The sequence below is a fragment of the Peromyscus leucopus genome, chromosome 23 (genome assembly GCF_004664715.2).
Source record: "Peromyscus leucopus breed LL Stock chromosome 23, UCI_PerLeu_2.1, whole genome shotgun sequence".
In the NCBI taxonomy this organism is placed as follows: Eukaryota; Metazoa; Chordata; class Mammalia; order Rodentia; family Cricetidae; genus Peromyscus; species Peromyscus leucopus.
The window spans coordinates 15,357,666-15,370,451 of NC_051082.1; the positions used below are offsets into that span (position 1 = coordinate 15,357,666).

A 12,786-nucleotide genomic window follows, 5' to 3' on the forward strand; every position below is an offset into this window, starting at 1 on the left:
GCTGTCTGCACTGTGCGGGGGCCCAGAGGGGAGCCGGGTCCGAGGAAAACCTACCAGGGTAGAAGTCAGAGGTAGTACACTTTATTGACCCACTTCTCCCTAAATCTCGAACCCAGGACCAAGCGCCAGACCCTGGGCATCGCCGAGGCCTCCCTCCACCGATCTGAGACCGTATCTCACAAGCAAGGGTCCTCCGCAGTAGCAGGGGTGGGCATGAGGGAGGGTACCAGCTAGCGGAAAGGATGAAGGGGCTCAAGTGCTGGGGCGGGGCTGGGGGCACCCCGCGGCCCACCAGGCCTGGCCAGCCCCTCCTCTTCTGAGGTTCCCGGTGGTTCACAGTGAGACTGGCTTTGATTGGCAGGAGAGTGGGCGGGGCCAGTCAGGCCCCGCCCACTCCCCTGCCCACCCCTGGCGTGACTCGGAGCAGGGAGCCGGGAAGGATGGAAAGCCAACCCTTGGGTCCCCCTAGGGGACAGGGGAGCCGCTTCTCCGGAGGGGCCAAGGGTGCTGCCTGGTTCTCTCCCCGACATCCTCCACGGTCGGAAAGGACCGTGCACTCCTGGCTCAGAAGTCTTGAGGACATCTTGAGTGAGCGAGCGACCTCGCTCGCTGCCAGTCCCCAAAAGACGTGGTTTTGAAATCTCGGAGGTGACTGGAGTGCCTTGAACGGAGCAGTAGAAACCTTGGTGACTTGGTTTTAAAAAAAGGCTGCTCTACCTTGGCAGGCCTGGAGGGGCCGAGAAGGGAGACGGCAGAAGGGGGTTGCCCATGGCAGCCAGTGGGTGCCCGGGGAGCAGGTGGAAGGAGGCCGGATGCAGGAAAGCGGGAGTGGGAGTTGGCAGGTCGCCTCCAGTGCCGCGGCCCCGGGGAGGGGCCCAGGGTCAGGCTGTCAGGCCTTGTGGTCGCTGTTGCTCGGTGGCTCCTTGTGGCCGGCTGTGTAGTCCGAGGGGTGCTCGAGCCCCAGCATCTGGCGCTGCACCAGCTTGGCGTAGAGGCCGCCCTGGGCCAGCAGCTGCTGGTGCGTGCCCTGCTGCACCACCCGGCCCTTGTCTAGCACCACGATGAGGTGCGCCCGCTCCACGGTGCTCAGCCGGTGTGCGATGATCAGCACCGTGTGCGCTGCAGATTGCCGTGGATGGCCTGCTGGATCTGCAGGGGACAGGGGACACGGAGGCTCAGGGGCTGCGCAGCCCCGAACGCCCCACCCTCCCCGGGCCCCAGCCCTGCCTCCACTTAATTCGGCCGCTGCGGTCTGACATTCAGTCCTTGGCTTGTAAAATGAGGGCCGAGATAGAACCCAGTTCCCGGGGTTCTATTTCAGGCAGCCCAGGTGCACACCTAAGGGGTGCCTGGAGATATTACCCGTCAGCCCCCAGGCCCAGGCCAAGCAAAGCAGGTCCTCAGCAAGCCCCGAGGCTTCCACCCTGTTAATCTCTTCCCTTTACTTCCCACTTGTGGGACTCCAGCTTCCCTGCTGGCCCCGCCCATTCCCCTTACACACACAGGAAAGCACACTTGGGCTGTGTGCGCAGGACACACGTGAACATGTGTGGTGTGAACATGTGTGGCAGTCAGAGGACGGGAATTGGTTGTTACTGCCTGCTCCCTGCTCCCCGCCACTCCTGACCTGGGGCTGTTAACTCCCTGCTGCCCTTGCTCCTCAGAACTCCCCACGCTGGGTCCTTGGCTCTCAGGTCTCAGCTAAGAGGTGACTTACAACCTGGCTCTCACAGCGAGTGCCACAGAGTGCACCCCCCCCCCGTGATGCCCCTGTGCTGCGGAGGGGCCCTCGGGAGTCCTCCCGAGACCGTCCAGCATTGGCGTGTGCATCTCCTATCTGAGTGGGTACCTGCCACAGGCCCCCGCCACCCTTCCCTAGTGCATTTACTAACGAGGACTCAGAGCATGGACCCCTCCGTTGCTCTTGAGATATACATTTCACTCCTACAACCATGGATGTCTCTCGAGGACCCGAGAGCCACTGTTCTAGAACGTGATCATAGAGATGGAGAGAGTCCTGTCACCAACCTCCCAGGGAAGTCACCGTCAGAACTTATCACTGCTGCTGGACACAGGGCGTGCTGTACGCCCATTCTGGTCCAGTCCTGTCCCCTCCTCCCTCCCTGGCTGTCCCTTTAAATGCCGGGTACCTCTGCACCAGGCGAAGGGGGAGCTCAGCTGTCTCTAGCTTCAAGGCCTTCACAGAAGCCCAGATGTGTGCATGCTGCAGAATGGCTGCCCATCCCATCAGCGGCATTGATGATTGACAGTTTTTCTCGGTAGCACAGGCCACAGGGAGGCCCAGGCTATTTCCTTGTGTGTGACCTGTCTGTCCAGGAGCCTGGAAATGCCATGGGGACGGAGGTCTCGTTTGGTCAGTCTATCTCTGTAACTGCAGTGTCTAGAACAATGCTTGGGAGCCGGCCAGTCACCATCTGTGCAGAGAGCAGAATGATGCTTGGTGGGATGGGCATGGACAACTAACCAGCAGGAAGGACATGGCCACCGAATGAGGGTTCCAGGGAAGAGGCTGTGTTGGCAAAGGCTGATTAGAGCTGCAGTGAGCTGGGGGGAGTTGGAATGTTGACAGTCCGGAGACTGATTACGGCTAATCTTGGGCTAGCTTTAGCCTCCTAAATTGCCATTCTTCACCTACCTCTATGTCAGAGCTAACATCCTGCATCTCAAAGCAAAGCTGAGACTCCTCTTGGCTATAACCTGTCTCTCTGATGTTTCCACCAATGAATTTGAAGAGTGTTTTTGACTTATGACTTTCTCTGTTAACAAAAACTTCATGGAAGGGCTTCCAGGTTGGAATATGGAACTTAGGGTAATCTATGTGCCAGGCTGAGGTCCCTCATATTGGCTCCAGGATAAACTCGCCTTTGAGGCCAGAGCCATGTTTATTTATGGTACCCAGTGTGGGATCTAAGAACCATCCACTGTTTACCGGAAGAATAACCTGGTTGGAAGTGAGGTACTGGTAGGGACCCACTGAGTCTAAGCCATCTGGCATTTTATCTCCTCAGTGGATGGTGGGGGCCCTTTGGGGGTGCTCTCGGGCCTTCCTTGCTTGGGCCCATGGCATTTGTTAGTCTGGGCTTCTAATCCCCTTTCTGATTGGGCTTTGCTTCTAGGTGTTTGGCGGTGTTGGTATTATTTGCTGTGGAACATTTTGGTCTAGATACTTGGTTTGGTTTTTTTAAAGGCATTTGGATACTGCCTGGCTTGTTTTCAGTTTTTGCTCACTTTTGGCATCTGAGGGCTTTGGTTTTCTTTGTGACAGTTTGACTTTGTCCCCTGACTCTCCTCAAGCACCCACTTCCGTTCTGTGGCTTCTGCTTGCAGACTTGCTGCCCCGAGCTGAGGCCTTTTTTCAGACCCTGGTCCAACCCAGCAGACACGCTCCACTTCTGGGTCAGAAGGAACGTGATTGGCTCGGTTGGGAAGACATATTTAATCACCCAGGGGTTTGATGCTCACATTGATGGAAATGTTTGAGGTAACTCCAGAGCCAGTCGGAAAGCTGGCCTCAGGTGAAAGAGGGGACAGTCTGTCCCCAGAGCGGCACATAAACCTGACAAAAACACACACTGCTACTCCTAGCTGGCTGAGAGAGGCTTGCAAATTTTTGTTGTTTTTTGAGACATGGCTTCTCTGTGTAGCCCTGGCTGTCCTGGAACTCACTCAGTAGACCAGGCTGGTCTCAAACTCACAGAGATCCACCTGCCTCTGCCTCCCGAGTGCTGGGATTAAAGGCATGCGCCACCACCTCTGGCTCTTGCAATTTTTCAGAGGAAAGAAAAGGTGGGGAAAAGCTTTCCAAAAGAGAGTAGTGTTTAGGAATAAAAGCATGTATGGTGTGATGCTTTATGCGATGAGGATAGACTTTGAATTTGAAAGTATTTGAAAATATGGGAGATCAACTACATATAACTTAGCTTCATGATTCCCTCGAGGGAGAACATCTGACATTCCAAAACTGTTCATCATGAAGGGGTAGCCTGCTTTATTTGGAACACAAAATCATCTAAGAAAGGAAAAGAAATTATAAAAGTGGTAACTTACAAAAATTATAAGATTACATGTGAGTTAAAGGATACATTAAAAATCAATTTTAGGGGCTGGAGAGATGGCTCAGGGATTCCGAGCATCTGTTGTTTTTGCAGGGGCCATTGTTGGATGCCCAGTACCACCCAGTGGATCACAACCATCCATGACTCCAGTTCCCAGGGATCCAATGCCTCCTCCTCTGACCTCTGTGAGAACAGGCCTGCACGTGGTACACATACATACATGAAGGCAACACACACACACACAAAAGTCAAACAGAGTAAAATTTTTAAAATATTGAGGTAGTAAGAGAACTAACAGTGCAAAATCCTTTATCAAAGGCAGACATTACAGCCTGTTTTAAAGATAAAAGCTAGAGAAAAAAAGGAGAATCCATGTTGTATTAAAATCCCTACTTGTGAAGGCCACTTTATCCTGGTTAAGACCCTGGGGTGTGTCTTACAATTTCTCTTTGGGCAGCTTTCCTTTAGGCCCTGGGTTTAAGCCTATGTTAAAATATCTTTATTTGGGCTGGAGAGATGGCTCAGAGGTTAAGAGCACTGCTTGCTCTTCCAAAGGTCCTGAGTTCAATTCCCAGCAACCACATGGTGGCTCACAACCACCTGTAATGAGATCTGGTGCCCTCATCTGGCCTGCAGGGACACATGCAGACAGAACACTGTATACATAATAAATAAATAAATCTTTAAAAAATATATATATATATCTTTATTCTACCAGCCCGTCTAAGGTTCCTTTCAGTGTTGAAGCTACAGATCTGTTTGCTCTGAGCTCCTTGGGCCACAGGAGGCATGCCTTGAAGCCATGGTGAGTGGCCCTGTCTGTGGCTCGGCTGCCCACCCTGCCCAGCATGCCTGGCCCTTACCTTGGGCTTGCTACTTTTCTCTGACCAGAGACCCACTCAGCCCTCCCTAAGTTCACTGGCTCGCAAGAGGGAAATCAACAAAACCCAGCTGCTGCCTGTGTTTACCCTGCACAGAAGCATTTCTGATCCCAGGGCCTCTAGGGATGCTTGAGGAGAACCAGCCACCTGATCAGCGGTGGTGGTAATGAGAAATGCTGGGTTAAGGATGCAGGCTCAGTCCTGCATTGCTGAGGCTCGTCCCAGGTAAGGACTGCATTCCAGACTGCCACTGGGCCGGATGATGCCTAACCCTAAAACTGTTCATTTTTCTCTTGGATACACACACGTTCACCAGTGGGGCATCCCCTCCCTCTCGGCTAGTTAAGATCTTAAAAGAGGAAGTCATATGAAGTCTCCATGACCAACCTCACCTTTGGATCTTTATACCGCTAAGCCTTTCTTCCATCTTGATACGATTGATTGATTGATTGATTGATTGAGACAGGGTTTCGCTGTGTAGCCCTGGCTGTTCTGGAACTCATGCTGTTGATCGGGCTGGCTTTGAACTCAGAGATCTGCCTGCCTCCTGGGGTTAAAGGCATGTGCCACCACAACCCACTTTCTAAGTTGTCTTTTTTTTTTTTTTTTTAAAGTTATTTATATGGAATCCAGAAGAGGGCATTGGACCCCCTGGAGCTGGAGTTACAGGTGGTCGTAAGCTCTGAGGTGGGTGCTGGAAACCGAGCTCGGGTCCTCTGTAAGAGCCACACACTCTTGATCACTGAGCCTCCCTACCTTTTTAAAGTGGGTGCACCCACTTTATGTAACAATTGTGTAATTTTCATGTAACTGTGGTGTGTGTGTGTGTAGAATTGTTTCCATAGGTCTGTATAAAGCAAAATTTTTATTGTGTGTTCATTTATTTTTGGCATATGTAATTAAAATACGCATGTACGGATTCCTATCTGTGGGTATTTGGTGATACATTTAAATATCTGACAGACGTTTAAGTCCTCATGTAAACTGAAGATGTTGGACTGGACCAGCTTCTTTTTTTCAGTTTAAAATTTGAAGTGTATGAATGTTTTGGCTGTATGTATGTATGTATGTATGTATGTATGTATGTATGTGCGCCATGGGTGCACCTGAGACCCTCAGAGACCAGAAGAGGGTGTTGGATCCCCTGGAACTGGAGTCACAGGTGGCTCTGAATCTCCATATGGGTGCTGGGAATTGAACTTGGGTCCTCTTGGAAGCGCAGGCTTCCATCTCCATCCCCCAGCTTCCTTTTAGTTCATGTATTACTAAAACTTTAAGGGGAAAAAAAAAAATCCCAACTAGCTAAAAAAAAAAACAAAAAAAAAAAAAAACAAAAAAACTTTGCTGCATGTTCAGCCAATTAAATGGACAAGGACAAAGAGATATTTAATCAATGTGACACTTAGGAAAACAGGTGGAGGTGGCCAATGGTCCTAGATTTTTCCTTTGGGACAATGAACATGAGTTTTAAAATTAAAATTAAAATTAAAAAAACAATGAAAATGAGTTTTAAAATGAAAATTAAATTTAAAATAAACAAAATCTAGCCGGGCGGTGGTGGCGCACGCCTTTAATCCCAGCACTTGGGAGGCAGAGACAGGCGGATCTCTGTGAGTTCGAGGCCAGCCTGGGCTACCAAGTGAGCTCCAGGAAAGGTGCAAAACTACGCAGAGAAACCCTGTCTCGAAAAACCAAAAAAAATAAAAATAAAAAAATAAATAAACAATATCTATATGATTATACGGTTTTGGTCATCCTTGGCCCTGTCTCAATCCTGGCATAAATTCACTTTCAGAGATGTTTCCCCTGCTGCAGAGTGCAGATTCCCACGGGGGACTGTCCTCTGCATACTGAACTCTTGCTGCCAAAGACAGAGAGGGAGGACGGCTCTTCCGTGCTTTACACAAGTGCAGCATCCTATGGGTACCCTGGACCACTCCTGCATCTTTAAAACAGGAGACCAGGGGTTCCAAGGTCCATCTCTTGACCAAGTTTAAAGATACAACATCCAAAGGCAGAAAAATGGTAATTACGAAAAAGAACCTGTAAGACTTATAAAGACATCTAGGAGTTTATAGTGGACATTCTTAGTGTGTTATAAGCTACTAATATATTTGGGACAGTTATTCATGGTTTGTTTTGTTTTGTTTGTTTGAGACAGGGTTTCTCTGTTTAACAGCCCTAGCTGTTCTGGAACTCCCTCTGTAGACCAGGCTGGCCTTGAACTCACAGAGATTCACCTGCCTCTGTCTCCTGAGTTCATGTTTTTATTTTTAAAGACAAAATATTTACCATACTTACTGTGAAGGAAAAACAGACTATTTATAACTGTTAGATATACTATCTATTTTTTATGTGTTTTATATACAGCCTCCCAGGTTGTCATTTAAAATTATCTCATTAAAAATGCTTCCTAGTCAGGGATGGTGGCGCACACCTTATCCCAGCACTCAGGAGGTGGAGGCAGGCGGATCTCCGCGTCAAAGACTAGCCTGGTCTATAGGGTAAGAATCAGTGTCCAACTATTCTGCTCCAGAAATAATAATGGCGAAAACAAAACTGTCAAGTTTTTTTTTTTTAAATGACAAAAGTCATAGGTATGAGGTGTATTTTTTCCGTCAAAGGGAGGGTAAAGAAGAAATGAGTTTGGCTGGTGGTGTTGGCGCACGCCTTTAATCCCAGCACTTGGGAGGCAGAGCCAGGCGGATCTCTGTGAGTTTGAGACCAGCCTGGTCTACAGAGCGAGATCCAGGAAAGGCGCAAAGCTACACAGAGAAACCCTGTCTCGAAAAACCCCCCAAAAAAGAAAAAATGAGTTTAGATATGAAATTACTTTACAAGGTAATATAAAGATTGGTTTAAAATGAATAAAATTAATGATAGAAGATTAATGTATGCTGAAGACTAAAAATTAGGTACAGTTATAACTAAGTTGATTGTAATATAAATGTTACAATTTTAATCTCAAAATTTCAATATGCTGAGACAAAATTAATGCTTCATTCTGTTTATAAAGCTATCAATTTCTTTTTTAAAAAGTATATGAGCAGGGTGTGGTGGTACAAACCTTTAATCCCAGCACTCAGAGACAGGAGGATCTCTGTAAGGTGGAGGCCAGCCTGGTCTACATAGTGACCCTCAGGACAGTCAGGGGGCCACATAGAGAGAACCTATCTTAAAACACAAAGTCTGAGCCAGGCGGTGGTGGCGCACGCCTTTAATCCCAGCATTCAAGATGCAGAGCCAGGTGGATCTCTATAAGTTCAAGGCCAGCCTGGTCTACTGAGCGAGATCTAGGACAGGCACCAAAACTACACAGAGAAACCCTGTCTCGAAACACACACACACACACACACACACACAAGAGCACTGACTGCTCTTCTAGAGGACGCAGTTCAATTCCCAGCACCCTCATGGCAGCTCACACCTAACATCTGACACTCTCACACAAACATACATGCAGGCCAAACACCAATGCACATAAAAGTAAATTAAACAAACAAAAAAGCCAGATGACCCGGCAACTGAAAGAAAGGCCGATCCCAAAGACTCATTCTCCCTGAGGAGGAGGGAGACTGTCCAGAGCCTCGCTCCACTCCAGAACCTGAGGTAGCAGTCTCTCACAACGCCTCCAGCTCTGCTGACAGTCAGCGCCCCAAGAAACTCAGCATTTCTTGATTTTTATGTTTCTCAAATCCTTTTATAATTAGACATTTTTGTTTTTCAAGACAGATCTCTCTGTGTGTCCCTGGCTCTGTAGACCAGGCTGGCCTCAAACTCACAGAGATCCACCTGCCTCAGCCTCCTGAGTGCTGGGGTTAAAGGCGTGCGTCACCACCGCCCGGCTATAATTCAACTTTTAAAATCATTTATGATATTTAGTATTTCACTTGGTTTGCTCCTACGCGATAAAATACTGATCTTTGTTTTAATGAAGTCCCCCCATGAGGGACTGTCCTTCTGTTTTTATACCTGGTTGCTCATCCAGAGCCCCTCCTTACCTTTTTTATGTTGAAAAGATTCAGGTGTTCTGTCTTTGTGACAAGTATTTTTCTCATTATTCAGTATAATTTGGCTTTAAAAAAAACTTGTTTTTTTAAATTGACAAAAATTTATTTTAAACCTCCCTTTTTAAAAAGTCCCTCCAATGCAGAGTACTGATATTTTAGATCAGAATTCTTTTTTTTTTTTTTTTTTTTTTTTTTTTTTTGGTTTTTCGAGACAGGGTTTCGCTGTGTAGTTTTGCGCCTTTCCTGGAGCTCACTTGGTAGCCCAGGCTGGCCTCGAACTCACAGAGATCCGCCTGGCTCTGCCTCCCGAGTGCTGGGATTAAAGGCGTGCGCCACCACCGCCCGGCTAGATCAGAATTCTTACACCCAAAGTAAACATTTTCCTATTAGGAACTGTAGCCAGGTGGCAGGGGTGTTTGCCTGGTGACTCTCCAGAAGTTTGAGGCCAGCCAGGACATGTCTCAAAGTCCAATCATTTAACATCCATAGAAACAGTGATCTAAACACTGTAAAGGGCCCTATCATATGCTCAGATGTTTACAAAGCACCTTGAACTCCATTTACTCCAGCTAGAGACACCCAAAGACTTGGGTTAATTCTTTATAACAAACTCACTCACACGTGTGTGCGTATACACACACACACACACACACACACACACACACACACACACACACACACCTCTAACAAGAGCAGCTTTTACCAAGCTTAACCCCTGAACTGCTGAGGTCTCTTGATTAAATCAGTGTCTAAACTGTCCCACAGTAGTTAGCTGAGACTAATTTAAACAATACTTGCATTTTGCTAATGAAAAGGAAATGAACAATACTATCGTGATTCCCCAGATTCCCACTTCCATTTCTGACACTAAAGTACAAGGACCCTGATGGATGTGTGAAGGCTGACTCCCCAGTCCTAAGAGGCCTGAGCTCCAGGAGATCGAGGGGACCTGTACTGTGAGTCCATTTCTTTATGATGTGATTTTCTGTTTAGCTTTCCAAACTAAACGTGGTAAAATACACTAAAGTGAAGCAGGCCAGGTCAGCGCCCACAGGTCAGAGCCATGCTTCCTAGTCAGCTGCCCGATGTGGGGTACAGCTACGCCATCAGGGGGCCAAAGGAAAAGCTAGAGCTAAAAGATCTAAGGAGACAGTTCATATTACCAATAACTATAAATACAGGGACACGGTCGATGCGGTTTTTTAAACAATAGGTAAATTTTGGCTGTTTAAAATGTTTCCTTCAAGGAATACAGAGCAATGACTTCCTAAGTACAGAGTTTCTGTTTTGTGCGATGGAAAAGCCCCACAGACAGTAGTATCAGGACATAAGATCATGAATGTAATAAATCATATCTTAAATATAGTTATTGAATTAATACTGGGAATGTAATCAATGAATACCACAAATGTAATTAATATCATGAGTGTAATTAATGAATATCATGAGTGTAATTAATATCTTGAATGTAATTTATGCCACTGAATTGTGAACTTAAAAAGAGTTACAATTGCAAACATTATGTTCATTTAAAAAAATAAGGAGGAATGTAATCACCATACATTATACATGTGTATGAAATTGAAGACAGCGATGTTCTAAAATAGAAAGTGGTGATGAGGTCATGGGCCGATGAGGATGCTGGACTAAAGTCTATCAAATTGTGCAAACAGGCAAATTGTATACTACGTGAATTCTTGGTCAATAAAGATTTTATAAAACGTAAAAAAAAATAAAATAAAATGTTTCCTTCATTGTTGGCATTCTTGCTTATTTTAATATAAATCCGACTATATGCCACATGTAAATGTTATCAGATGCAGCAGGCTCACTGATGGAGGGTGTCTTCCTCTATGGCCTCGCCAGCTATTCCTCTCTCCTTGAGACTGCCCTGATTATCACCTCAACTCATCTACATCAGATCCTAGGAAGGACCTCCCAGCTGTGAGGGATGTTATAAAATTTGATAATGTGTGGCTCCCACATGCACAAAATGCCACACTTAGTCAACAAGGAACTGTGAACGAGAAATTCTGGAAAAAAGTGTGCCTCCTTAGAACTGTGGTGATCTCTGGGCTAGTTTCAAACCCTAAGGTCATTCTTTGCCCACCTCCGTGTCAGACTTAACAAGCTGTGACTAGCCGATAACGCCCTTGGAATGGATTAATGTAGCAGACCCTGGCTTCCCAGCCCAAAAGCTAAGTGTGTGTCATCAGACAGGAAATGAGACTCATGACAGAGCTTCGATGGAACTGCCTCTGATGGTTTCCACCACTGGATTTGAAAAGTGTCTTCTTGATCTGTTACTATAAAACGCCATGAAACTGGACCCTGCTTCCATACTGGATCATAGAGCGGGGAGACCCTGAGCCTGTGTTCCTGGGCCCCAGCCACTTATTTAGCTTCAGAATAAACTATGTCTTATCCCTCTGAGGTGACAGCTATGTTATACCACTGAAAGCTAGGCTTAGAAGGGAAGAGCAGCCAGGAATGGCGGCGCACACCTTTAATCCCAGCACTCTGGAGGCAGAGGCAGGCAGATCTCTGAGTTCAAGACCAGCCTGGTCTACAGAGTGAGTTCCAGGACAGCCAGGACTACACAGAGAAATCATCTTGAAAAACAAAAAACAAAACAAAACAAAAAATCAGGAGGAGCAGCTTAAAGCCACATTGTGAGTCGCAGGGTGGGACATTTGTGCAAGGCCTTGGGGTTTGAGCCCTGCACTGCCAAACAAAAGCCATCAAAAGTAGAGGGGAAGGAGGGAACAAGGAAATACACCGCAGGGTGCTTCCGATCAGATCCTCTGGCCTGACACCAGGGTTTTGTTTTGTCTTTCCATGTCACATGGCCGTAGCTCTGCTTAGAGCTGGGGGTCCAGGCCCCGAAGAAATGTCCATGCCCAGAACTCCCTGCTTCCCTTTCATGACCTGGGAGAACATGCAGCCTGCTCTCAGCCTGGCCACCTGCCATTCCCCCCTCCAGCAGCCCTGTGACCTCTGCTTACCAGGTATTCACTCTCTGCGTCCAGAGCACTGGTGGCCTCGTCCAGGATGAGCACAGGGGGGTTCCGCACGAGGGCCCGAGCCATGGCCACCCGCTGCTTCTGGCCACCTGACAGCTGGGCTCCTTTCTCCCCGGTCTCTGCACGGAGGAGGCGGCACAGGGTGAGTTATTAGGAGGCTTCTTTCTGTCACCTGGGCACGGGCTGCGCAGACATTTCTGAGGGTCCCCAGCTGGGACCACCCACAGAGGGCCACTCAGGAAGAGATGCCACACATCCCCGCATGCCCACACCCACGTGCACCAGGGAGATGCCTGAAAGTGTGACAGTGTCCTGCGCTATCCAAGTGGCTGACGGGGAACAGTCTTCCAGAATGTGCACTAGGTAATTCCACTGTGATGTGCGGCCCCGACAGACTCCGCTGCATAGAGACTGAGTGTCGCCGTCACAGTGTGCAAGCCTGCTTCAAGGAACGTCCCTACAGGTCAGGTCTCTCTCACAGGACCAGAGGCAGGTATTGAGTGTGATGACAGCATTACCAAGACAAATATTAATAAGAACAACTCAAAGGTCTGTCAATAGGAAACTTGAGTCAGTCAGTCAGTATAAAGGCCCAAACACTTATGCAGTAAAAGAGGAAAGAAGGGGTGAGGTGAGGTGGGGTGGGGTGGGGTGGGGTGGGACACATCCTTGCACCAATATGAAAGGTCATTAGGCTGTGCCAAGGACAAAAGCCAGGTGCATAATTAAAGGGCTTAGCTTTGTCTATAAAAGGGCAGGATAAAAACATAAAAGTCCGGGTGTGCTGGATGGTTGT

General features: G+C 47.8%; 1 protein-coding gene across 1 annotated transcript in view; it reads right to left on the reverse strand.

The window, feature by feature from the left end:
• Positions 1–59: 59 nt before the first annotated feature.
• The window catches only part of Abcb9 (ATP binding cassette subfamily B member 9), a 38,952-nt gene continuing 26,225 nt past the window's right edge, over positions 60–12,786 (reverse strand). Inside the window, 3 exon segments of the mRNA XM_028885824.2 lie at positions 60–1,119; positions 1,122–1,149; positions 11,973–12,109. Of these exon segments, the coding sequence (XP_028741657.1) occupies positions 890–1,119; positions 1,122–1,149; positions 11,973–12,109 (395 nt within the window). The 3' untranslated portion in view covers positions 60–889.